Source organism: Eptatretus burgeri, chromosome 1, assembly GCF_056783735.1.
Source record: "Eptatretus burgeri isolate ZD-2024b chromosome 1, Ebu_testis_v1, whole genome shotgun sequence".
Taxonomy (NCBI): Eukaryota; Metazoa; Chordata; class Myxini; order Myxiniformes; family Myxinidae; genus Eptatretus; species Eptatretus burgeri.
In genome coordinates, this window is record NC_140961.1 from 41,111,672 (window position 1) to 41,138,002 (window position 26,331).

At 44.4% G+C, this 26,331-nt stretch overlaps 1 protein-coding gene across 2 annotated transcripts in view; it reads left to right on the plus strand.

The window, feature by feature from the left end:
* Positions 1 to 25,999, plus strand: part of LOC147034328 (heterogeneous nuclear ribonucleoprotein R-like) — a 38,698-nt gene extending 12,699 nt beyond the window's left edge. The window contains exons 2-12 of one of the 2 annotated variants that reach the window (XM_085880878.1): positions 9,137 to 9,300; positions 9,403 to 9,521; positions 10,633 to 10,740; positions 10,844 to 10,957; positions 11,618 to 11,794; positions 13,497 to 13,632; positions 13,786 to 13,991; positions 21,825 to 21,974; positions 22,065 to 22,195; positions 22,650 to 25,513; positions 25,764 to 25,999. In XM_085880878.1, the coding sequence (XP_085737004.1) occupies positions 9,144 to 9,300; positions 9,403 to 9,521; positions 10,633 to 10,740; positions 10,844 to 10,957; positions 11,618 to 11,794; positions 13,497 to 13,632; positions 13,786 to 13,991; positions 21,825 to 21,974; positions 22,065 to 22,195; positions 22,650 to 23,289 (1,938 nt within the window). In that variant the 5' untranslated portion in view covers positions 9,137 to 9,143 and the 3' untranslated portion in view covers positions 23,290 to 25,513; positions 25,764 to 25,999. The remainder of the gene's footprint in view (positions 1 to 9,136; positions 9,301 to 9,402; positions 9,522 to 10,632; positions 10,741 to 10,843; positions 10,958 to 11,617; positions 11,795 to 13,496; positions 13,633 to 13,785; positions 13,992 to 21,824; positions 21,975 to 22,064; positions 22,196 to 22,649; positions 25,514 to 25,763) is intronic. The other variant, XM_085880884.1, reaches the window with a different exon arrangement.
* Positions 26,000 to 26,331: the final 332 nt, after the last annotated feature.

Sequence of the window (26,331 nt, forward strand, 5' to 3'; positions counted from 1 at the left end):
CATGATGGCACACGAAAATTTGACGACTCGGGACGAGTCTGTAAAAAGGGAAGGGGGTAGTGTTGTGGTTACCAGATTCGCAAACCACCATTCAGGTCCCTTAGGTGAGGTATCTCGGTAAGTGCATGTGTAGTTAGGCCCAAACCCGTTGTCTAGTGGGAATACATGTCATTTATACGTGCTGCGACTCTTCAGGATAGCCGTTTTTCTTTTACTATCTTTATTTTGGACCAACCGCCATGATCACAACCACAACATCAACCACCGACCACAACCACCGCTTCACCACAACCGCCACGACCTTCACGCACACCTCACAACCGTAGCATCGCCACCGTTCTTGCCCCGCTGTGGGTACCGGTGTTGGACTCATGCAGAACGCGCGTCGAACAGCGTGTACAAAATCACGGATTTTCTGCTTCAAAAACGGATCAAAAACGACACACGCCCACTTTTTGCCGTCCAATCGGTGAGCGAGGGGCGAATTGGCCCCGCCCCCAGGGCGATCGATATATGCAAATTTGTGGATCAAAAAGCCTTCACGCCCACTTTTTGTCGGGCCAATGGGGAGCGAGGTGAAAGGTCAAAGGGAGGGGGTCAAAGGCGAAGTTACGGGGGGGATAAAAGGACGGTGTTCGTCAGTCAGAAGAGAGTCGCAAACAAGAACGAGAAGGAGTCGGAACGAGAGAGTCAGCAGAACGGAACGAGGGGCGAAGGATTCAGCAAAGAGAGGAACGAGAGAGTCAGCAGAACGGGTCGGAGAGTCAAGAAGAGGAGAGTCGGAAGCAGAGGGTCAAGACTTCGCGGGCGGTGGAGCTGCTCGTCGTGTGTGTTGGAGTCGGAACGGAGGGGACGGAGCTGTGGAAAGGCGGCGACACCAGACGAGGGTGCTCGCGTCGTGCAGGAAGCTGCACCCGAGGAGGCCGACAGCGCGACCTGGCCGAGGTGGAGACGCTCGTCGCACATAATAAAGATCCTCTATACCCCGAGCATCAGCAACCCCCTCCTGTTTCCCCCCGCGCTGAGATAGTGCGACCAAGGGGGCCCCGTTCCCACCCCCTGCCAGGCACTGTCCACGAGGCCCGCGGGTTGCGGGGCCATCGCCGCTCCGCGTCTCATCACCAGACGGGTAGGCCCGACCCGGTCTCGGCCCCAGGCCTACCTCATTCTTGAGGGTATTTCTTTTCCTTGGTTTTGGGTATGTGTTGTCGGCGCCGTCTGTGAAGTAGAATTGTATAAGTGTTGCCGTGTGCTCGGTAGTCGGTATTAGCTCTGCACTGTGTTTTCACTTTTATGTTTGCTTTTTGTGTAAATATAATTGTTTTCTTTTTTTTGTGTGCATTTGGTGGAATTCTATTTGTGTGCTTCCCGTGTGCCGCGAATAAATGTGCTTTATTGTTGAACTGTTCTCCCGCTTCGCTTCGTCTTTTCCTCCATTGAATCCCCATCTTGCTTCACGTAAAGGGTTGGTAGTGGGCTGAGTACGCCCGATAATTAATCGAACCGTCGAGGTCGACGATAACACCGCTTGGTTATTCTGATAGTACGGAACGGGTCGCTTAAGTGGCCCGTGTCCGAAGTCGACCTGCGGCGAGGTGCGATCGCCCGGTCTACCCTCCGCGTGGGTACTTAGGTAGTTCGAATTTGGCGAGCAACCCTATCCCACGCGGGGGCTGATTGGCTCGATCGCGGTGAGACCGAAAGGTCCACCCGTGACTGGTTCCCGGCGTTAGTCCGAGAGGGTCACGACTGGATTGTCCGTCCGGTGGGCGACGTGCCGCGATTCGAGTTACGTGGCCGTCGCACGCCGGCGGGCGCGAAGACCGCAACAATATAATATCACATTTAATTTAGACACATTTCACATTTTTTGTTGTCAGCGTTCGGCATCAGTGTTCCAGTGCCTCGGGGTAGACTACATTGCGTGTCTGACTGTTGGGTGCCAGAATGCGGAGCTTCACTGCGCTGCCGGTCCGAGAGGCGGCATATCGCTCCTCTTCAGTCTCTTTTTGTCGTTGCCGCTGTGCCTGTTCATTTCGTCTGGCATCTTGCTCCTCTTCAGTCTCCTGGTGTCTCTTAGTGTTTTCTCGCTTCACTGCAGCTGCCTTCGGACCAATGGAGCTCTTCCTTTTTCGGGGCATCTAAAATCAGTCAAATTTTGATCAGAAACTGTAAACATTCACTGGGCTGTCTTTGTCAGTCTTATTTTGACCAGGTTGTAAATAAAAAAGTCACGACTCGGGAAATCAATTAATTGCGGCAGAAAAATTGAAACTGCAAAAAAAAAAAATGCTTTTTTTCAGTTTTTTAAAACATCTTAGGTGTGCTGTCGTACTTCTGAGACATGCTGATTACGCATATGCCTTTAGTTTTGCTCTGGGATGCGTAGTTCTCGAGTTATAAGAGGACAAACAAACATACACTACCACATTATATATTTAGATTCGCAACAAATCAAACTCTGTGCTGTCATTGATGGAATAGTCTTTTTGGAAATACTGTTTGTATGTATATATGTGAATTAATTTACATGTATATACATGTCTCCGACTCATCCACGGACTATGCTACACGATACAATCCTACCTTTACGATGAAATTCCTCCATCTACCCCCACAAACATAACAATATATATTACAAGCCAAATCCCACCTGTTGCTTCACTGGCAGGAATGCAGAGAGATGGAGACTGAGGGCAGATGTGTGGTGGAGCATTAATCAAGATTCATACTCTTCAAAATGATTCCAAATATCATCCAGACATATGGAGATGACCGCTGTCTGGAGACGTCCAGAGACGGGGAGGGGAAGAGTGAGTGAGTGAGTGAGTGGGTCGAGAGAACGTTTGAGAGGGTGTGTGACTGAGGGAGACTTGGGAGAAATAGTTGAGGAGGTCGTCCTGCTTGCCTCTCTCTGCCTGTGTTCGTCACCCAGAGTCTGTTCATGTTCCTGCCCGTCTCAACATCCTGCCATAGTCTGCTCGCCTTGTCCTCGTCCTCGTCCCTCATCACCCGCTCGTTCCCGTTGCCCCAAAGCTGAGTCCCCGGTTTTTATCCCCCGCCGCGTGGCGGAAGGGGGATATTGTTGTCACCCAGGTCGTCCGGCTGTCCGTCCGGCTGTGCGTCCCTCCGTCCGGGCGTCAACATTTATAGCTGTGAGTGTGAACTCATAAACTGTTCGCCATATCGATTTGAAATTTGGGTCACACATGTACCACCTAAAAAGGAAGAACCCTATTGATTTTGGGCGTGGCCAGATCCAAGATTGCCGAATGGGGTGGCCATCTTGAAAAAAATTTTTTTGTAATAAATGGAAAACCGCTTATCTGATTTCAATTATTTTTGGTTACTACGTTTCTCACCCCTGGGGAACTTTTTCGAGATGATGACCAAATGGTGTCTTGTTTCCAATTCACCTCCCTCATTATCTGGAATATGTATGACCTTTTTCATTCAATGGTGGGGGATTCCCCATCTGATGGTATATTTGTTCCCTTCCTGTCTTTGAGTCTGGTTTGAGGCAACTTGGTTTCTTTAGTTTTCCTTTACCCATTTGTACATGATTATTTATTATCTATTTTGTGTCCCCTTTCCTTCCCCACCACAACCCACCATTGTCTCCTCTGTCTCGATCCAATCATCCATGGTGCTTTTTATTATTGTTTTGGAAATTAACCTGTTGGATTTTGAAGTAGCGGACTTCTTGTCTCTCCTCACAACCTGCTTGTGCTTTGTCCGCCATAATTTTGAACGTCTGAGGGAGTAAACCGCCAGTTTGGCTCACCTGTCGATGTTGACTGACCGAGACATGACAGTGTGCATGCAAAGTTTCAGGCTGCTGGGTTTCATGGTTTTGGAGTTATGGAGGAGGCCCACACCACACTGACATGTATTCGTATACATTATTTTTATGTATTTGTACATTGTCGTAGGTCTGATGGGTAGTTTAATCCCCCACTGGCAGTTAACACCGACCAGGCCCGGATAGCCGAGCGGTTTTCCTTGGGAAGCGGACTCGTGATCCTCGGAGATCGCTCGCGCGTGAGTGGCAGGACGCGGCACTGTCAGAGCGAGAGCGACAGAGGGATGTGCATGCAGCACAAGGGGTTTATACACGAGCCACATGACCTACACGTGTACAGCAACTTAAAATATACGTGGGGATTTAATGATGACAGAAGTGTTTACAAGGGTAATTCAAAATGTAATCATGACGTGAGGTAAATTAAAGTTGAGGCGCCTCTTCACATACTTTAATACAGACAAGGGGGAAAACAAAATGAAAAAATCTTCCCTTTTTTCTGGTACTTAGCTTAGTCCAGAGATTGTCGTTATAGAACTTTGGAATCGAGGCGCTTCGTCCTGCATGGGTACTGTACATGTGCCCAAAATGGCGCCGAACCACTCTCTCGCAGCGGGAAATGTACGCGAGTTAATCTCTGAGCGGTATTCAATGCCAAGGCTCAGAGACCGCCATATTTCCTCGTCGATCGTGCTTGTCGATACGCTCTGTGCAGAATGGCGCCGCTTCCTTTGGTGACATTCTTGAGGTTTCGAGATCCATCTCACACGACCAGCCAAGAGTCGAAGGCCTGCGTTTTGCTCACCCACATGAGCCAGTTCGCCTCAGCACGAATACGATAATTGTGCCGTCTTCATGCATTGAAGGAAAGCCAGCCACAATGCCCGAACTTGCACGCCATTTCCTCATTCCGTCGTCTCTCGACCGCGTGCGTCCCTTGCGCACCGAACTCCTAACCAACAACCCAACCTCTTCTTACTGCCTCAGTGTGGCTTGCTCGCATGAAACCTGGGATGCCTTCTCGGCGCGTCTGGTTCGCGTGTTATAAAAATGCAACTCCTCCATGGCTGGTTTGGAAATGCAAAAATGTAGGAGTCAGTCACAGGAAGCAATTGCATACTGGGGGAAATTATCCTCAATCCTTATCTAATCAACACTGCACCACCTCCTGTTGTGACGAGTACCACCAGTGGCCTGAAGCTCACAGTTTGCCTGCTTGATTTACATTGAGATGACTCCTACACGTTCATGTACGAAACAACTCTATTCAATCCTAACTTTCCTGTGAAATGACTCTACCTGCGCGCGCGCGCGCACACACGCGCGCGCGCGCACACGCACACGCGCACACGCACACGCACACGCACACGCACACACACACACACACACACACACACACACACACACACACACACGCACACGCACACGCACACGCACACACACACACACACACACACACACACACACACACACACACACACGTAGGCGACATGGGTGGTCGCTACATAATTGCATACAAGTCATGCAGTTTTTGACGGATCGGGCTGAACATTTCCGACAGAGGTTGATTATAGTGCGCATAAAAACTTGGAAGCCGATTTTTGATTTTCGGGAAAAAAAATTTTTGGGGATTTTTTTTTCAAAAATTTCAAAGTCCCCGTTGCTAGGCAACGGTGGTGTCAATAGCAACGGTGCTCAAAAGCATACAATTAGATCCTGGTATGAACCTACCTGTCAAGTTTCATCAAAATCGGTTGACTCCTCTGGCCGCCAGAGCTGTCCATTACATACAAACAAACATACAGATGGAAAAAGTGAAAATAAGGGTACTCTTGCTACCACCCAATATATGTGTATATATACAGGGTGTCCCCAAAAAAAATACAACTTTTCATCTGCAAAGAGGATGGTCATAACATATATTTTTAAAAAAATATATATGGCTGGATAGAAAGCTGAAAGGTTGAAGTTTATTGTACCAATGTCAAAATTGCCACCAAAATTTAAATTCTGGTATAGAATCGTCTTTTTCTTTTAGACCACATGTTCGACGGAGGCTCCACGTTGTCCGATCACTGCCTGCAAACGCGTTGTCATGTTCTCCATCACTTTGGGAAACGTTTCCTGAGGAATGTTCTGGATTTCTCGGTGGATGTTTTCCTTCAGCTGATCAAGAGTCTGAGGCCTCGGGTTTCCATAGATCCTGTCCTTGAGATACCCCCACAAGAAGAAGTCTGGAGGAGCAAGGTCAGGGGAATACGGTGGCCACTCAACGTCTTCGTAGAGGGAGATAAAGCGGCCCTCAAAATGTTGGTTGAGCAAACGCCTTGTTTCCCTGGCTGTATGGGGTGGTGCCCCATCCTGCTGGAACCACTGGGTTCTCATCTGGATCAGGTTGTTTCTCCTACGGGCCTGAGTACGTAGCTCAGGCAGATAGAATTCCTGAATCATTTCGTGATAGTTCCTCTGGTTTTCCGTGCAAGTGCGTCCCTGGTCATCTTCAAAGAAGTATGGACCAATTCTCCCATACCAACCAACCGCCACCCACATGGTGACTTTGAGAACAGATCGAGGCACCAGTTCAGTTGATGCATTACCAGGATTTTCAGTTCCCCAGTACCGAAAGTTTTGCTTGTTTACCTCCCCGGACAAGTGAGCATGGCATTCGTCCGTCATGTGAAGTTTTTTGAAGAAGTCTGCATCTTCCTCCAACTTTTCTGAGAACCAATTTGCAAAGTCTAGTCGTTTGCGTTTCTGTTGATCAGTTAGCACCGTTTCCGTTTGAATTTTGTATGGAAAGGCATGAATGTCTTGGCGAAGGATCCTCTGAACGGTGCTCTTATGAATGTTTGTTTGTCTCGGCAGAAAGTCGTCGAATCGATTTTTTGGACTCTGAACGACCGCCTGTCTCACCATTTCCACATTTTCTTCACTACGACCTATTCTCTTCCGACCACTGTGACCCTTGTGAAGGTCACAGATGGTTCCCACATTGGTAAACTTTGCGATGGTGCACTTTATTGTCCGAAAGTTTGGTGCATGGCGTAAGTGGATTCTGAAATGTCTCGAGTAAAGACGTTGCACCTGTATGACACTTTTCGTCTGGTGCCAAAGTTCAACAATTTTCATCCGTTGTTGTACAGTCAGTCTTGACATTTTTCTGGCGCTTGCTTGGTATCAAAATAAACTTCAGGGTCTCTGCAACAAGAAATGAAGCATTAGTGACAAAATTACTGCTTTTTTAGGATCAAACGAAGCATTTTAAAAGTTGTATTTTTTTTTGGGACACCATGTATGTTTTTTTATATTGTGGTTAGACAAAACTGCATGCCTCAAAGGCAATGGCACCCAACATTGTGATCCCCAGGCTGTTATTTCATTCGTCTTCATGCAGTTAGACGAGGAGGGGGTCGCATGAAGGGCGATCCGGGAGTTTGGTATGGGGCCCAGGTGTGCATTTTGGTTCATGAAAGGGGGCCTGTGATTGGCGGGGAAAGTCCGTTGCTATTCGACATTCAGACTGCACTCGAAGCAAGTTCAGGGCCGTGATGCCGGCTCGGGAAGTATGTTGAGTCAGGAGCTTCGACCCATGCCGAAGCAGATGGGCAACTGAGACTTTCTGGGCCTGGCAGGGCGTGGCTAGATCCGCTGTGGCCCAATACAGAAGCAAGATTCGGGTCACGGCACGTTGTTTTGGACTATCACCCCACCTTTTGCCCGGGGCTTGTTAAAGGGGAGCGTGGAGCTGTTGGCTCTTCTCTTCTTTGCCTCTTCTTCGCTGCCTCCCTTTCGCTGGTTCTTCGCTCGTTGTCTCGCTGGTGGTGTGCGATTGCCAGGACCTTCTTGAGAGCCTGATCTGGGGTGACTGCCAAGACTCCTTGCCGTGCTGTAAATGTTCTGCAACCCCTGTGCAACCAGACAGACCAGTGCGGAGCGCACGTTGCTACGAGCCCCGGAAAAGTGATTATGCAGGAGATAACGCGTCTCATCTCGAGGTGGAAATGCTCAGGCGGAGTGTCGCATGGGTGTACACACTACACAAACGGACCTTTACATGGCTAGGTTAGGACTTCCGCCTCGCGCATCTATTCTCCCCTCTCTCGATCCACCTCTCCATACTGTCTTCTTTGGATGCCCCAAGAGCATCATTACTGACTTAAAACGAGTCGCACAATGGTGAAGAATCATTTAAAAAAATTGAGTCTCCGCATCTTTACCAAAATCTAATCGGTTCATCCTCGTTACACACCCAACCTACCCACCAAATTTCATCTGGCTCTGTCCACAACTTGTTGAGACATCCTCCACACAGACAGACAGACAGACAAACAAGCAGAGAGGGGTGAAAACAACGTCCTTCACCTTCAGTAACGGAGTTGTTCTTTGTTTTGGTAGGCTTTGGTCCCTTGTCAAAGGGCTGTTTGGGGGCATGCGTTGGCTCGACTTTTTCCAGTGAAATGTCTCCCACCACCCCCCTCCCCTTCTGTTACATTTTCTCTTTTCTCCTTCACACCATCGTTCTGTTCATTCCCTCTGTTATTTTCAATCATTCTTCCATTGTTTCAATGGTTTCAACCAAAACATACGGCAGGTTATCTGGTTGCTGTTCCATTTGTCCACTGATAAAAAACCACACCACGTGACTGCTGACATTTTAGTGATCAAGCTTTTATTCCCATGGCGAGTCGATGACTTACTTGGTTTTGCATTTATCAGTTAAGTATGGGTTGGCTTGGTCCCCAGCATAACTGCTCGCAGTTCCAAAGTTTACTTCAGGTTTAAATTGATATTTGCAGTCTTTTGTTTGTTCCTTGGTCGTAGAGAGCAATTGTGTGGTCTTGTAGTTGTGATTTATAAGTGGGAAAATTGGAATATTTCTCACTGGAATATTTGTTTACAATCCTTTTTATGGGGAATGTACATTTGAACACATTTCCAAGCTCTTTGAGCAGATTTATCTCTCATCCTCTTGTGTGAAGTGCAAATGATACATTGCTGCCACTCATCTCTCGGGTATTTTGCGTCAGTAATGTCACTAATTGGTGTGATGAGCTCAAGGTAACAAATTGAATTTCCTGTGCATTTGGTGTTATTAGTCTCCCTCAGACTTAACATTTGTTTTTCTTGAGTGCAGCATTCTGTGGGTGCTAATTGACATAATTTGAATTTTAAATGTGCACGTTTGCCTCTGGTGGCAGTGCGTTTGATTTGGATACTCGAAGGTGCACTGGCACATATCTTGTCTGCTTTCTTTGCAATAATGTTATTGAAACCTGTTTGGAAGAAAGGGTTCATTTTAATTCAAATGTCTGTTTACTGTTGGGCTGTGTGCAGAGCAGCAATGAGTGAGACAGTTCGCAACGGTAGCACCGCAGCTATGGATGAGGAGCCAATGGACGTATCTGCGGCAGCTGTTCACTCCGAGCATTTCCAGACGCTCTTGGATTCTGGAATTACGACTAAAATTGCTGAGAAACTGGACGAAATCTACTTAGCCGGTGAGTCCGCGCTCTGCCACAACCGTATTCGCATTTTGGATGTTTTTTCTAACTGAGTGTCTTTGACGTTCTGTTACGGGCTGACTGACTCTTTCGGCGCAGGGTTGGTGACCCATGGAGATCTTGATGGTCGTGCCCTTGAAGCTTTGCGAGAGTTCAATGAAGATGGAGCTCATGCTGTGCTGCAGCAGTTTAAGGAGAGCGATCTGTCCCACGTGCAGGTAAAGGCTTGATGACGGTTCTTGCCTCGTGTATTCGTGCTCATGCATGCTGACTCACTCGTACAGAGCTGTCGGCAATGTTTTATTAGGTCATCTCTAACGATATGGCTGACGTCTTCATGCAGTTATTTGTTTACTAACAAAATATAATAAAAACAGTCTTGATGTGCGTTCGTCCCCATTTTTTTCTTCCGATTTTCTTGATATTTGGTATGTGGGTAGATGTCGATGAGGAATGCACGATGGTATGACCTTTGACTCGATTGAAGGTCAAGGCCACTCCAAAGTTGTGAAATCGTCCTTTTTCAAAATCTATCTCCTCCACCGTTTGTGATCCGATCTTCGAAATTTCTTCGGATTCTGATAATATGGAACAATATCTAAATTTGCTCGGGCCGTTTTTTTTTTTTTTTTTAATTAGTCCTGGTTATCGAGTCGCGTGTCTTCAAAGTTGGAAAAATCGTCTGTGATAACGTCAAAAAAAATTTGCCTGATCTTGATGAAACGTGGTATGTAGGTAGGGGTCGATGAGTGATGCACGACGGTATGATTTTAGACACGATTGAAGGTCAGGGTCACTCCAAAGTTGAAAAATCAGCTAATTTCAACATTATCTCCGCCATTTATTTATCCGATCTCGGTGGAATTTCCAACGGATTATGATAGTCGGGTACAATATCTGAATCTGGTCGGGTCGTATTTTTCAAATTTGTCCTTGTTTTCGAGTCGCGTGACTTCATAGTTGGCAAATTGTCATGTGGCCGATCTGTGCAGTACCTCGGTCCGGTTTCTATCCTTTTGAAGACACATTGATCATAAATGTTCCAAATCAACCATTTTCAAAATCTATCTCTGGATAACTCAGAAATGTAGTTTGATTTCTGAGGTTTTCTATCCTTTTTACTCCCGGGCTTTCGTCTGTACGTTGAACCAAAAGACAAAACGACATCCAAGCCATTCTAAGCCAATCGGAGATCCACATCTGCAGAGCTTCAGAGATGACCGTCACCCCCAACCGGGGGGTAATTTCTATTGATTTATTATTTATTAAAAAAAAAATTATAAATGTATTTTTGGAAACCGTTTTGTTGTTTTTTCTTCTACTCCACAGAATAAGAGCGCTTTCTTATGTGGAGTTATGAAAACATACCGACAGAGAGAGAAGCAGGGTGGCAAGGCTCCCGAAGCTTGCAAAGGCCCAGATGAAGCGAAGATAAAGGTTTGTGGGTGCTGAGTTTATTTGTACCCAACCTGTCCCGTTATTTCTGTTGGAATGGTGATTTTTCTGCCGCCTCGTCTCATCGTTTCCTACATCCATACAGGAGTTGCTCGACCGGACGGGCTACACCTTGGATGTGACCACAGGACAGAGGAAGTATGGTGGGCCACCCCCTGAGTCGATTTATTCCGGTCCACAACCAGGCATGGGAACAGAGGTTTGTGATGAAAATGCTGAGATGCGACTTTATTCTGCACAATCCTGGGAAAGTCTTAGCACGTAACATAAAATGGTAATGCTGTATCAGCATTAGCAAATAATATACATCTGACTTTGAATTGGTTCCTCCAGGCATATGCATCTTGAATTATCTTCGCCACCGAAGTGGAAGGTGGTTTTCAGCCCTGTTTGTGTGCTGTTTGTTTGTCTGTTTGTCATTTATTTGTCTTTGTGCAGGATATCTCAAAAAGTTGTGGATGTATCCGGATGAAATTTGGTGGGCAGGTTGGGTGTGTGACAAGGCCGAATTAATTCGGTTTTGGTGAAGATCTGAATCTGGATCTGGATCTGAAAATGATTTAATTTTTGAAGTGATCCTTCACCATTGAGAGATGGGGCCAAAAATGTTACAAAGCATATTTCAAAAATGCATGGGGCCGGATGTGTTTCCTTGGTCAGGCATTGCGGGGAGGAGGTATGTGCCCTGCTGAGTGCATTTCTCGTTATGAGGTGTTTTGCATGTCGTCACCGTGCCTTCGACATGTTGGAGTAATAACAGTTGCTACAGTTACTCTTAGCTCGGTCATCTGTTGCATCGATAGTTTTGCTTGACGTGTTTTGTGCTTTGTTAGCAAAACTATCCAATGTGTTCTTGCAGGTATTTGTGGGGAAGATCCCACGTGATCTGTTTGAGGACACCCTTGTGCCGCTGTTTGAGAAGGCGGGTCCCATCTGGGACTTGAGGCTGATGATGGATCCGCTCACAGGGCTCAACCGAGGATATGCTTTCCTTACGTACTGCAACAAGGATGCTGCACTCGAGGCTGTTAAACTGGTACGTCTCACAGTTTTATTATTCTTAGGTTATCTCTATCATCTCAGTCGAGATGACCTAATAACCCCAGTCTCGAAGTCTGTCCGTCCGTCCACAATCAAACCGAGTGGAGACAAATAACCAATAGTGGAATGGATAGAGGTCGATGAGACATGCACAACGATATAACTTCCAAGGTCGAGGTCAACGTCACAAGGCTGTCAAAGTTGCGAAAATCGTCGATTTCAAATCGTATCTCCTCCCTCATTTATCAAGAGAGATCAAATGCTATTAGTGATTCAGATACTATGGACTATTATCTAGAGCAACGCGAGCCATTTTTTTGAAATTTGCTCGCGTTCCAATTTTATAGCCCTTTTATCCAAAGTATATACATTATATCCAAAGTATAATGATATTTATTTTATATCCAAAGTATATACAAAAAAAAGTATTAACTTAAAAACCGGAACTCTCCGAGACAAATTTTACATTTGAAGCTTTTGTTAGATTTAACTAAAACAATGGAACACAAGTTTATATGCACACTTACTTTCATTTATGACATTAACATTGTCTTGAATGTCAGTTTGTACTTTTATTTTCATAAATGACATGCTGTGATATTAAAAGAAAAAGGTAAATTACACCGCTAGGGACTGCTTCATCATGACTTACAAACATCGGTTCATAAGGAACTGCTGGCTTTGCAAGCGATTAGCGATGAGGGGAGTGGGTGGTTTAAAGCCCGCGTACGAGCTGCGTACAGGGGTGGGTGGGTGGTACGACGGCTGCATAGATTACTTTATGAAAGTGGTGTCGGATTACATAAAAGCGTTTCAGGAGATGGTGAGCCTGTCGTCATCGCGAGGGGGAAAAATATCCCCGTTCACAGGAACATTTTCGACGTGATGTTGAATCCGTAGACGTCAATAATTGTTCCATATTACTTGGTGGATGTATTACCGTAGTTAATAATTACTGATGCATTTGAGATAAATCTACAGTTCGTTTTAATCTTCAAGTATTGTCATGTGATGGGAGACGCATATGGGGGTGGATGGGTGGTCACGAGCCTGCATATAGAGGGGGGTGGGTTGTTTTGAAACCCGGAATTAGAGCCTACGTACTTTATGAACTGCCCCTATTCCAGTCTAGCACAGAGTTACTTTCGACCTCTGGTGGAGATGACCGGCACTCCCGCTCGGGGGTATTTTTATTATTTTATTTTCTTTCCCCCTATTCCCTTGGCTTGGCTTTACAATTTGTCAATTGCAGAACAGGCCGAGTGGAGGATTCCATGCCACTTGTGAAATAGGCTTTGGCTTGTTCCAAACTGGCATGGAATCTTTTGCAGTTGCATCCTAAGTTTGCAACAGTTATAGTTAGCTCGTGTAAGTAATTGACTTCAACTGCCTTCTGCAGGGGCAACATGGGTGTTAAGTTTATGAATGGTTGAGTTTTATTTTAATTGTCCTTGTGCACAAAGAAAAAATTAGAAATTATTTGTTTGCATTTGTGCATGTTTTGAACACTCCAGCCCACTCTTCAACCTTTCTGTGCCTTCGCAATTGCCATTGACTTCATAATGCCATGACTGTTGTTTGCTTGATGAATATTTAGCATAACCTCAAAGTGGAAAGATGTGCCTTTGGTTGAAGCAGTGGTGTTTGATACAAACGGGCTGACCTTGTTTTTTGCACATTGTGCATCTGTGCCACAGTGTGACAGTTATGAGATCAGGTCGGGAAAACATCTCGGTGTTTGCCTCTCGGTGGCGAACAACCGCCTCTTTGTTGGCTCCATCCCAAAGAGCAAAACCAAGGATCAGATAATGGAAGAATTCCAGAAGATTACAGGTGCTGTGTGCCTGAATTGGTTGCCTAATTTAACAGGGTTGTTCAATCCGTTCACCTGAAAACAATGCATTGTCACGTGGGACTTGTGCTTTGTATCAATTTTGTACGTGGCTGGAGGATCTGCTTGATCTGTTTTACGTGTGCACTCCTCAGAGGGCCTTACAGATGTGATTCTGTACCAGCAAGTGGAAGACAAGCGGAAGAACCGTGGCTTCTGTTTCCTTGAGTTTGAGGACCATAAGACTGCCGCACAAGCAAGGCGCCGTCTGATGAGTGGCAAGATAAAGGTGTTTGGAAACCCTGTATCTGTCGAGTGGGCAGACCCCATTGAGGAACCTGACCCTGAGGTTATGGCGAAGGTGGGTTTTGTGTGAATTTCTACTTCCTTTGGGAGCTCACACCAACCTGGTGTTGATGGGAGCAGTTAACATGTATCTATTGATAAGTGGAATTATTTACCTCTTTATTATTACTAGTGCATGCCCGTTGGTGCGTGCCCGTAGGTGCAAAAGCAAACAAAATAAATAAAGCAAACAACATAACAAAATAAGCAAACATTAATTACTTATTTATTAAGCAAACAAAATAAATAAATAAATAAACTTTCAAACCGCATTCCAGAAACAACTACACAGGCCGTTCCTTCGCACGTGCGTGGCCGTACATGCAAAAAAAAAACCTTTCAAACCGCGTGCCAGAAACAACAACCACACAGGCCCTTGCTTCGCTCTCGTACACGACGACTGGATTGGGGCATTGTGTTTATAAATGCGCATAAGAAATCGAGAAATTATTAGAATACAGTAAGTCATCACTATGCGGAAGTAGTGCGTGCCCATATGGAATGTTCACATACAATCCTCAAATTATCGCTTGCATTGATTTTGCCTTTTATCGCAAGGAAAAACACAAAGAGAAGAGGAAAGAAGAGAAAAAAAAAACGTGCAAAAAATAATTTACTTCCTGTTTCGGAGCATACCAGCACTCTGATGTTACCCAAATTTATGCACCGTCTTATGTGAAAACGATCATAATTTGGGGCATTGTGTTTATCTATAAATGCGCATAACTAATCGAGAAATTATTAGAATACACGAAAAAAAAACGTGCAAAAAAATAATTTACTTCCTGCTTCGGAGCAAACCAGCACTCTGGTGTTACCGAAATTTATACACCGTCTTATGTGAAAACGATCATAACTTGGGTCATTGTGTTTATAAATGCACATAAATCAGGAAATTATTAGAATACACGAAGTCATCATTATCCGGAAGCCTGAACGTTGAACGTTGTAACCCGTAATGGGGAACGTGGCTGCCCGCAAAGAAAAAAAAATAAATATTCAAACCGTGAGCAACAAACAACAACCACACAGGCCGTTTCTTCGCTCTCGCGTGCCCATAATTAGGTGGCGCGGAAGTTCGCATATCGCAGTTTCGATGACTCGCAATTTAGGTTTTAATGACCAATTATTAAATTAGCGCCAACGTATTTTGCCCTTTCGCAATGTCACCACAAGGAAAAACAAAAAGAGAAGAGAGAAAAAAAAATTACTTCCTGGTTCGGAGCATACCAGCACTCTGATGTTACCAAAATTTATGCACCGTCTCGTATGAAAACGATAATAACTTGCGGCATTGTGTTTATCTATAAATGCGCATAAGAAATCGAGAAATTATTAGAATACACGAAGTCATCACTCTCCGGAAGTCCATACGTTGTAACCCGTAATGGGGAACGCGGCTGAGCTTCCCTTCCCCATCGGCCACGCCCACGCAACAACGTGTATTGTCATTGGTTTGGTAAATAAATGGCCATAACTTGGGAAGCACTTGTCTGATTAATATCAAACCTTGAAAAGGCACATCCTCAGGTCCCCAGCAATATATCTGGCAAGTTTCAATGAGATCGGACCAGCGGTTGTCGAGAAACAGCGCTCTCACACACACACACACACACACACACACACACACACACACACACACACACACACACACACACACACACACACACACACACACACACACACACACACACACACACACACACACGGAATTATAGATAGATTATTACTAGTCCGTGCCCGTAAAAAAAAAATAAATAAATAAAAATATTCAAACCGCAAGCAACAAACAACAACCACGCAGGCCGTTTCTTCGCTCTCGAGTGCCCGGACGTGCCTGGCCCTGAAGTTTGAATATGATTCGCAGTTACGATTATTCGCAATTTCGTTTTAATACCCAATTATTCAATTAGCGCCAACGTATTTTTTTCCTTTTCGCAATGTCGTGGCAAGGAAAAACAAGAGAAGACAGAAAAAAAAATTACTTCCTGGTTCGGAGAATACCAGCACTCTGTTACCGAAATTTATGCACCGTCTAATATGAAAACGATCATAACTTGGGGCATTGTGTTTATCTATAAATGTGCATAAGAAATCGAGAAATTATTGGAAAACCCGGTCATCACTATCGGGAAGTCCGTACGTTGTAACCCGTAATGACGAACGCGGCTGAGCTTCCCTTCCCCATCGGCCACGCCCACGCAACAACGTGTATTGTCATTGGTTTGGTAAATAAATGGCCATAACTTGGGAAGCACTTATCCGATTAATATCAAACCTTGAAAAGGCACATCCTCGGGTCCCCAGCAATATATCTGGCAAGTTTCAATGAGATCGGACCAGCGGTTGTCGAAACAGCGGACACACACACACACACACACACACACACTGCTGGAATTATAGATAGATTATTACGAGTCCGTGCCCGTAAAAAAATAATAATAATAAATATTCAAACCGTAAACAACAACCACGCAGGCCGTTTCTTCGCTCTCGAGTGCCCGGATGTGCCTGGCCCTGAAGTTCGAATATGATTCGCAGTTTCGTTTTAATACCCAATTATTCAATTAGCGCCAACGTATTTTTTCCTTTTCGCAATGTCGTGGTAAGGAAAAACAAAAAGAGAAGACAGAAAAAAATTACTTCCTGGTTCGGAGAATACCAGCACTCTGTTACCGAAATTTATGCACCGTCTAATATGAAAACGATCATAACTTGGGGCATTGTGTTTATTAAGAAATCAAGAAATTATTAGAAAACCCGGTCATCACTATCGGGAAGTCCGTATGTTGTAACCCGTAATGGATCCGGAAGTCCGTACGTTGTAACCCGTAATGGCGAACGCGGCTGAGCTTCCCTTCCCAATCGGCCACGCCCACGCAACAATGTGTCTTGTCATTGGTTTGCTAAATAAATGGCCATAACTTGGGAAGCACTTGTCCGATTAAATCAAACCTTGAAAAGGCACATCCTCAGGGCCCCAGCAATATACCTGGCAAGTTTCAATTAGATCGGACCAGCGGTTGTCGAGAAACAGTGGTCACACACACACACACACACACACACACACACACACACACACACACACACACACACACACACACACACACACACACACACACACACATATTGCTGGAATTATAGATAGACTAGTGCGTGGCCGTACGTGCAAAAAATTTTTCGCTTCATAAATTGCAATGACCTCCCAATGGGGAAGAGGGGTTATTTTTCGTGACGTCATCAGTGAAGTGGTATCCTGGTGAAAATTCGTCAAGTAGAACGCTGCATATGAAAAATCTGAAATTTCTTGAGCCTCATCTACACAATAATTCACCGTAAAAAAAAAATATTATGATGTCATAGGTGACTTGGTTCAGCAGCCATCTTGTTTTGAATATTTTTTAAATATTTTTTTAATGTTCTCCAGAACGGCTGGTCAGATCAAGGGGAAACTTCACATACGTATGGCTCACAAGTAGTGAATATAAGTTTGTTAATTTCTAATTGATAGGTTACATGGTTTGGCAGCCATATTGGAGTCAATAAAATGATTAAATAATGTTTTCTCTGGAATCAAATAACCTATTGAAGCGAAAATTTGCAACTATCATCTTCCTTCATGTCTGCATACACAGTGAAAATTATGACATCACAAGTCACCAGGTTTGGAGGCCATCTTAGATAGAAAACGCACCTTATCCGATTAACACAAAACTTTACACACGTGTTCCACTCAAGGATTGGAGACACAATGTAAATTTATGACGTCATAGGTCACATGGTTCGTCAGCCATCTTGGATTGAAAATTAATAAATTTTAAAAATCTTTTTCTCCAGAATGGCTGGACAGATTGAGGCAAAATTTCACAAGTTTGTTAATTTCTAATTGATAGGTCACATGGTGTGGCGGCTATATTGAATTTACCCTAAAACCTTCAAACAACTTCTTCTCCAGAACGGCTGGTCATATCAAGGGGAATCTTCACAAACGTATTGCACACAAACATTGAATACAAGTTTGTTCATGAATAATGTAATTGATCGGTCACATGGTTTGGCAGCCATGTTGGATTTAAGAAAAATATTAAATATTTTCTCTGGAACCACATAACCTATCGAAGTGAAACTTGCCAACTGTAATCTAACCCCATGCCTGCATATAGGGTAAAATTATGTCAAGTCACATGGTTTGGTGGCCAGCTTGGATAGAAAAGCGCCCCTTATCCGATTTGCACGAAACTTCAAACGCGTGTCCCACTATAGGATTGGCAGCAGAATATAAATTTATGATGTCATTGGTCACATGGTTCGTCAGCCATCTTGGATTGAAAATTAATAGATTTTAAAAATCTTCTCCAGAACGGCTGGACAAATTGAGGCAAAATTCACACACACTTTCCCCAAGACATCCTTTCACAAGTTTGTTAATTTCTAATTGATAGGTCACATGGTTTGGCAGCCATATTGAATTTACCCTAAAACCTTCAAACATCTTCTCCAGAACGGCTGGTCAGATCAAGGGGAAACTTCACAAACGTATTGCACACGAACAGTGAATACAAGTTTGTTAATTTCTTATTGATGGGTCACACGGTTTGGCAGCCATGTTGGATTCAAGAATTATATTAAATAATGTTTTCTCTGGAACCACATAACCTATCGAAGCAAAACCTGGCAAATATAATCTACCCTAATCCCCCCCCCCAATGCCTGCGAGAGGGTAAAAATTACGATGTCACAAGTCACCAGGTTTGGAGGCCATCTTGGATCGAAAAACGCATCTTATCCGATCAACACGAAACTTAACAAGCATAATCCACTTCCCCATTAGATGGAGAATTAAAATTTATGTTGTAATAGGGCACATGGTACGGCAGCCATATTGCATAGAAAATTAATAACTTTAAAAGTCTTCTTTTCTGAAACGGCTGAACAGATTGAGGCGAAATTCCACATGTACGACCGCCTCTCCATGCCGAACAAAAAGTCCCCCCCCCCTTGATGTACGACATCGTTTGGCAGCCATATTGGATTGAAGGGAAAATATTAATTAATGTTTACTCTGGAACTGCTACATCAATAAATGTGAAACTTCAGAGATGATGCAGCAGACATGTGGAATGAAGTGTTTAAATTTCAACTCGATTGGCCCCATGTTTTGGCAGCTATGTTGGATTGAAGGATAAATATTAATTAATGTTTACTCTGGAACTGCTGCTTAAATATATGCGAAACTTCACAACTATAATCGAGCCGACATGGGAAACGTAGGTTTAAAATTTCAACCCGATCAGCCACGCGGTTTGGCAGCCAGAAGTATCAAATTATTTGAATCTGAGAACTTTTTAGATTTTTGTTGTTTTTCCAGAAGGCTCACTTGGCTGCACCTGAAAGCGTTTGAGGGTACAGGAAGAGCAATTCAATTGATACCGCCAATGTCCCCAGGAAAAAGGGCTGACTCCATACATAATAATTAGATTGAACACTTTGTGCAACCCGGTTCGTAACTCGTCAGCCCCACGCTGTATCGAAGCAGGGCTGTATTTGTATCGCTCTTAAATAATGTTTTCTCTGGAACCACTTATCGTATCGAAGGGAAGCTTTGCAACTATCATTTAAGTCTCACATTTTATGAAAGGCGGACGTCTTTCATAAAAGATCACCGGTCATCACTGCCAGCAGTTATAAAGTGGCAGTTCTAATTATTATTTTTATCCCCCGCCACGTGGCGGAAGGGGGATATTGTTGTCACCCAGGTCGTCCGGCTGTCAACATTTATAGCTGTGAGTGCGATAACTCATAAACTGTTCGCCATATTGATTTGAAATTTGGGTCACACATGTACCACCTGAAAAGGAAGAACCCTATTGATTTTGTGCGTGGCCGGAACCAAGATGGCCGACTGGGGCGGCCATCTTGAAAAAAATGTTTTTTGTAATAAATGGAAAACCGCTTATCTGATTTAAATTATTTTTGGTTACTACGTTCCTCACCCCTGGGGAACTTTTTCGAGATGACCAAATTGTGTCTTGTTTCCAATTCACCTCCCTCATTATCTGGAATATGTATGACCTTTGGTATCTCTGATGGTATATTTATCTTGCCAAAACGAAGTTTTTGCAAGATATGTTAGTCAGCTTGTATGTTTTTTTTTGTTTGTTTGTTTGTTTGTTTGTCTGTAATCACGTATAAAAAATTCTGCAGAGCACAGTTATCATCGGAAATTTTTGTAACTTCGCATATCAGAGGCCTATAGAGGTCCCTTTCAGCGCATACCATTTTGAAGGTCAAGGTCACTTTGTCGCAAATCAGGGGAGTCGACGAAACCCTTATTTTTTGAGTAATTTTGATCGGATCGTCTTCAAACTTCATGGGAATATAGTTCATGGTCTGGCGCTCAGCTGATTAATTTTTGGTGGCGATTGGCCTTGACCTTCATGGTTGCACCTCAGGTCAAACGTATTTGACCCCCAAGGTCACATTTTCAAGTTTTAGGAACCATATCGTGTAGTACCTCAAATTGAACACCTCGATGAGTGCTTTCTAGATATGTCAAGCTTGAGACATTATGACGCCATTTGGTGACGTTATGAAGCAAACGCATATTTTTCATGGTTACTCTGTAGAACGATTCTCATCGGAATCTCTCGTAGGCAGATATTCCTCAAGGAGTCGCTCCTGGTGGATAGCAGCTCTGTTCACCTCAGTGTGACCTTAAAGAAGTCACACGTGGTCACCTTTTGGCAAGATACAGGTCACCCTGCGGGTGACATTGGTTTATTTTATTTTATTTATTATTCTATTCCTTGTGCACTCTCCAAAGAACCTTGGAATGAGGATGCTTAATCGTGGTTGCCTCTGTCACCTCATGTGGAAGGAGGTTATGTTTTCAACCCTGTCTGCCTGTTTGTTCGTTTGTCATCTCAAAAAATTTTGGATGGATTTGAACGAAATTAGACAGATAGGTTGGGTGTGTGATGATGACTAATTGATTCAATTTTGGTGAAGATCTAGATACGAGTTTTTTTTTTATTTTATTATTTATTTATTTATTTATTCTGTAAGTGATTCTTCACCATTCAGGGATCGGGCCAAAAACAGTCGCATGATATCTCAAAAAGTTGCAGACTGGTTATAGCAAAACTGCAGATCCAGCCTTTCAGTGGAATACCAAACTGTTTATCCTGGAGGAGGTATGCGCTCTACCGAGTGCCATTCGCGTTTTGTATGAAATTGTCAATTTATAATTCTTTGGAAGTTTTTATTAGCTTATCTGGAATTTAAGTTCCAGATAAGGTATCGTCATCGCGGTCTGTCCGTCCGTCCGTCTGTCCTATTTCGACTTCTCCAGCCAAAGCGCTGGGCTGATCCGGCTGAAATTTGGCAGCAACATTCCTCTTCTGGTTGGTGACATGAATTGCAAAACTTGTTCCGGTCACTTGACTTTAAGTAGGTCAAAATGGCTCGCTTGATAAATTTCTTCAAAAAGCTTCTCCAGACCCACCAGTCAGAATGCTACCAAATTTGGGTTAAAACATTAGGCCAGGGTCGGGATGTCAAACTGCGGAGATCATGCCGATCACGTGACCGGAAGTGTCAAAATGGTGGTCATGCAAATTCCTTCCAAAATCTTATTTTCCAGACCCACCAGTCAGAATTAGGGTAACAATATTAGGCCCACGATCCAGAAAAGCTTCGGTCCAGTGGTGCTATTATTTTTCTCTTCTTCGTGCTCTACATTCCAAAGTTTAAATAATTTATCTATTTTTTTCAAATGTTTTATATAATTATTTCTATGTTTTTGTGTTCCTTTTATTCACCTTCATGGTTTGCTTCTTTACTCTGGCAGGTAAAAGTGTTGTTTGTGCGAAACCTGGCAGCATCTGTAACAGAAGAGACTCTCCAGCAAGCATTTAGTCCTTACGGCAAATTGGAACGAGTTAAGAAACTGAAGGATTATGCTTTTGTTCACTTTGAGGAGCGTGGGGAAGCAGTGAAGGTCTGTAGACTTTTTGCCATTCCTTAAATTGTGTGGAGATCCTTGCTCCTTGTATTGGAATACTCTGAGCTGTGGTTTTTGTCTTTGCAGGCTATGGAGGAAATGCATGGCAAGACCCTGGATGGTGAGTGTCTGGTCATTGTCCTGGCCAAGCCACCTGACAAAAAGCGCAAGGACCGCCAGGCAGAGCGGCAGGCTCAAAGGCACTTGCCACGTGGAGGGTACGTGGTTGCCATCTTTGTTGTTTGAAATTTCATCGTGTGCAGTTCTTTGACAGGCTTCGATTGCCAAGAATATTGAACGGTGCACTTGTACAAATTTCTCATGAGTGATGGCGGTGTGTCTACACCACCTTTCCATAAACGAAGGAATAATTTTGTTGTTGAGTTTCTTTTTTGCCAAGTTCTGATGTATACATTTTGAAATTTGTAGTAGTGTGTGATTACATACAATGTCGGTTAATACCTTTTATTCTTGTGCTGCTACTCCTCCTCCTCCTCCTCCTCCTCCTCCTCCTCCTCCTCCTCCTCCTCCTCCTCCTCCTCCTCCTCCTCCTCCTCCTCCTCCTCCTCCTCCTCCTCCTCCTCCTCCTCCTCCTCCTCCTCCTCCTCCTCCTCCTCCTCCTCCTCCTCCTCCTCCTCCTCCTCCTCCTCCTCCTCCTCCCGGCCCATGTAGGTATGATGAATACTACTATCCTGTGCCTCGAGGGAGTATGAGGGGAAGGAACGTGCCAGTTCGTCCTGTCTACAACTACTCCCAGGACTATTACAGTTCTTATGATGATTATTACGATGATTACTACAGCGCCTATGACTACCATGGCTACCGAGGGGGCTATGAAGATCCTTACTATGGCTATGAGGAGACGTACCGCCCTCCAAGGGGCTTGGCGCTTCGTGGGATGCCCGGTCTTCGGGGTCGTGCTAGCTCTGTAACACGGGGTGGCCGAGGCGGAGCTGCATTGGGCCCGAGCCAGAGAGCTGGCATGCGAGGTGTGCGTGGGGGCAGGGGTGCCGGCAGTCATCTTCGTGGCATTGGACTGGGCGTTGTTGGCCCTGGTGGCAGGGGGCTGCGGGGACCACGTGGTCCAAGAGGAGCCGGTAACTTAGGTGGGAAGCGCAAAGCTGATGCTTACAATCAACCCGACTCGAAAAGGCGACAGACCGGGAATCGCGGTGGTGGCAGTGGTTGGGGCTCCCGTCCCATAGCCCAAAAGCCATTGCAAGCTGGAGGTGGGGATTACGGTGCTAACTACGGTTACAGCTTTGGAGACCAAGAGTTCTACCAGGATTCCTACGGGCAGCAGTGGAAGTGAGGCAGGAGCCAGGTTGTCGTTGATATTTTTCCTTCCTCTCTCCTCCACCCTCATTCCTCTCCTTCCATTTCCTTGTCGTGACCCCAATGTGGTAGTCTTGCTCTGGGTAGGTGGAGTCTGCTAATATTGTAGTTGTGCTGTGGATATCCATTGTCATGAATTGTCCCTCTATTATTTTTTTCCTTTGATATTTCCATCGTGGTCGTTTTTATTTTATTTTATTTTTTCCTTTCTTTTTTAAATGTAGGTTTGGTTTAGTTTTCACAAGCCTCCTACCCTGTCTCTGTCTCTCTCATCCCTCTTTGTGTTTTCTTTTTAAGTTTCTTGGTTCCTTTGTTTTTATCGCTCCTTGCTGGCATGACTCATTTCTTTGTCATGACTCTATTGCGGCTGAATTCTTTCACCATTGGCTTCCCGGCAACTTTTGGACATCATCTTGTTTGTGGAAGGCAGCGCTCGCTGGCCAAGCCTTTTGGCCTCCTTTGCTTTCCTGTTTTGGCCACGAAGACGACACCTTGTTTTGGCGGTCACAAGGGAACATTGTGCTAAAAGGCGCCAAACTGAAGTGGCTTGCAGACCTTTCGACACCTCAAACGGACCCCTACACCTTTCTACCATGTCCACAAAAACCTGGCCGGACCATAATTTCTACCATGTCCATAAAATCTTGTCCCCGTGTCGATCCCTGCCCTAAATTTGCTGTGTTTTGCGAGGTCCTGCCATTGGTGACGTAGGCTAGATAAGTCACTGCATTATCATGATCCTTTAATACCACAATACGGAGGTTGACATTTAGTTTAAAAAGAAAAAAAAATTGCCATTGGCTTGTGGATGTCCAGCAAGAACATGTTTATTGGTATATTGCCTGCTGTCATTGTGTACTGTTAAATCTGTATCAATTCAATAAATTTTTTTTTACAAATTCCAAAACAAATTTGACGAACGCTTTTCCCGGATGATGACCTGGCTCGAATTTTCTTGTCTGTTTGGGAGGCATGGAATTGTCAATTAATGCGGTTGTGCAGGTTGGGGAGGGATGATTGTAATTAACTGATTTGATGTTCACATTCATGTGGTTTATGAACATTCCACACTTCCTTTTCCCCTTTGAAAGCAATTTCCTTTTGGCTTTGAACTTTGGATTGAGGGAGACTACTTATGAAAGCAGTTGATATTTTGGCAAGTGGCATTATTTGGGTCTGGGATGGAGGTGGGGGTGGGGGAGGGAGTGAAAACCATCGGCTTTGCCACTTTTCCCAGAACCATCAGCAGTGACACCTAACGATTTGTACGCACCGTTTGCAACCTTCAAAATGACAAATTTTGAGAAGCCCACAGGCCTTTGCATTACCTCTGCATTACCTCTGCAAAATGAACATCACCTCAACATATCTACCTTGGCCAAAGTTTCCCTTGCTGGACCCCAATCAAGAATTTTGTTGGGGATAAATCTGAATCTTGGGCAAGGTGCGACACCTCGGCTGACCCTAGCTTCGCTTCCAATGTGGGGGTGGACATTTCTTCAAATTCTACATTTGAGCGAGCACCTGCCTTTACAAAACCCAAAACGAGGTGCATACGTGCTGAAGAATGCTGGTATGTTCACGATTCTGTTCATTTTTGATCATTGTGCAGGTCATTAAGACTTGATGTCCTATTGCGCCCCTGCCCCAATTACCTGCCATGATCCTTTGCCCACGTGTACCCTCCCCCTCTCCCTCTAAGTTTCCCCAAAAAGCTTTGAGTACATTCACATTTGGCAGGTTGTGTTTTTGCTTGTGGCACTGCAAACGGTTCCCTGAGTTTGACTTTTGGCTTCAGTAATTCCTTCAGCCATGTGTAACCTACACTTTCATTCCCTTCAATCACCCATTGTGTTATTTCCTTGTTCCTTGTGCTTTCCTTTTGTCTGACATTCCCCTCCGCTTCTAACTTACACGTGCTCAATCAGCATCTCTTCTTCTATACCTGTTTTGATTATCACCAATGTCAAAAACAGTGTTGCCCCATCCATCTGTTGGTGTTATTTTAGGAGTGAAGCTGGCCATTTATCTTGGCACTTGTTGTGTGGTCTCTGAAGCTGTTCCATTGCTTGTGGCAATTTTGTGTTTCAATCTGTTCATCATTCCTTTCCCTTCATTCCTTCCGTTCCTTGTCAAGTAGGTGCCTCCATTACTCGGCTTTTGTGCCCCTGCATTAACTGCGACTTCCACTTTTTGACCAGGTACACAGCTTTGGTGGGAAAGGGTCGGAATGGGGGGGGGGGAGGTTTGGGGGTACATTGGTTGACCTAGTTTTCAAATGTAAAATCTTATTGTAAATGATGTTCAGATCTTTTAGGAAAAAACAAAAAGAAACTGCGTTTCCCAACCGTCCTGGTTTTTGGTCGTGTGACGACACCATGTTTTGAGCTTTTACAATTGGATTTGGCACGTCATGTGTAACTGTGATCTGCTTTGTTTGCTTTGTTTCAGAGTTGAGAGCCGTGTACATTTGTGGTAAGTGAAAAGGTGAGTAAATGTGAAAAATGCTTTTTTGATTTGTGATTCAACACTGCCTTTCGTTTGGAGATTGCTTCCTCTCCCCACCCACCACTCCCTGAAAGCACAAGATGAAAATTTAAATGTCTTGTTGTACCAAACCATTTTAAATTGATTTATTTTTTGTGGTTGTCAAAAGAAAAAGGAAAGAAATAAAAGTGAAAATTTTGCATTGTTTTCTTGCTTCAAACACATCCCCAATCGTCGTCTTGTTTTACGCGCGTCTCATGGGCCTTTCTTTTGTTTTGCTGAAAACTCGAACATATTTACCATTCTGGACCAAATAAGCCTTTTTGTCCAACAAATGAAAGTTGCATATAATTTTGACGTCATGTCGCAGCTTGGAGATTTGACAAACTGTCTTGGCATTTACTAAACCTGGGAATCCTGCTGTTCAACCGCTTTCATATATGTACGTAACCCTTCCCCTCCACCCTGATGGATCCTTCCATATAGTTTGTCCGTCTTTTCGTTTGTTCTTTGGTTAAATGGTAATTTCCAA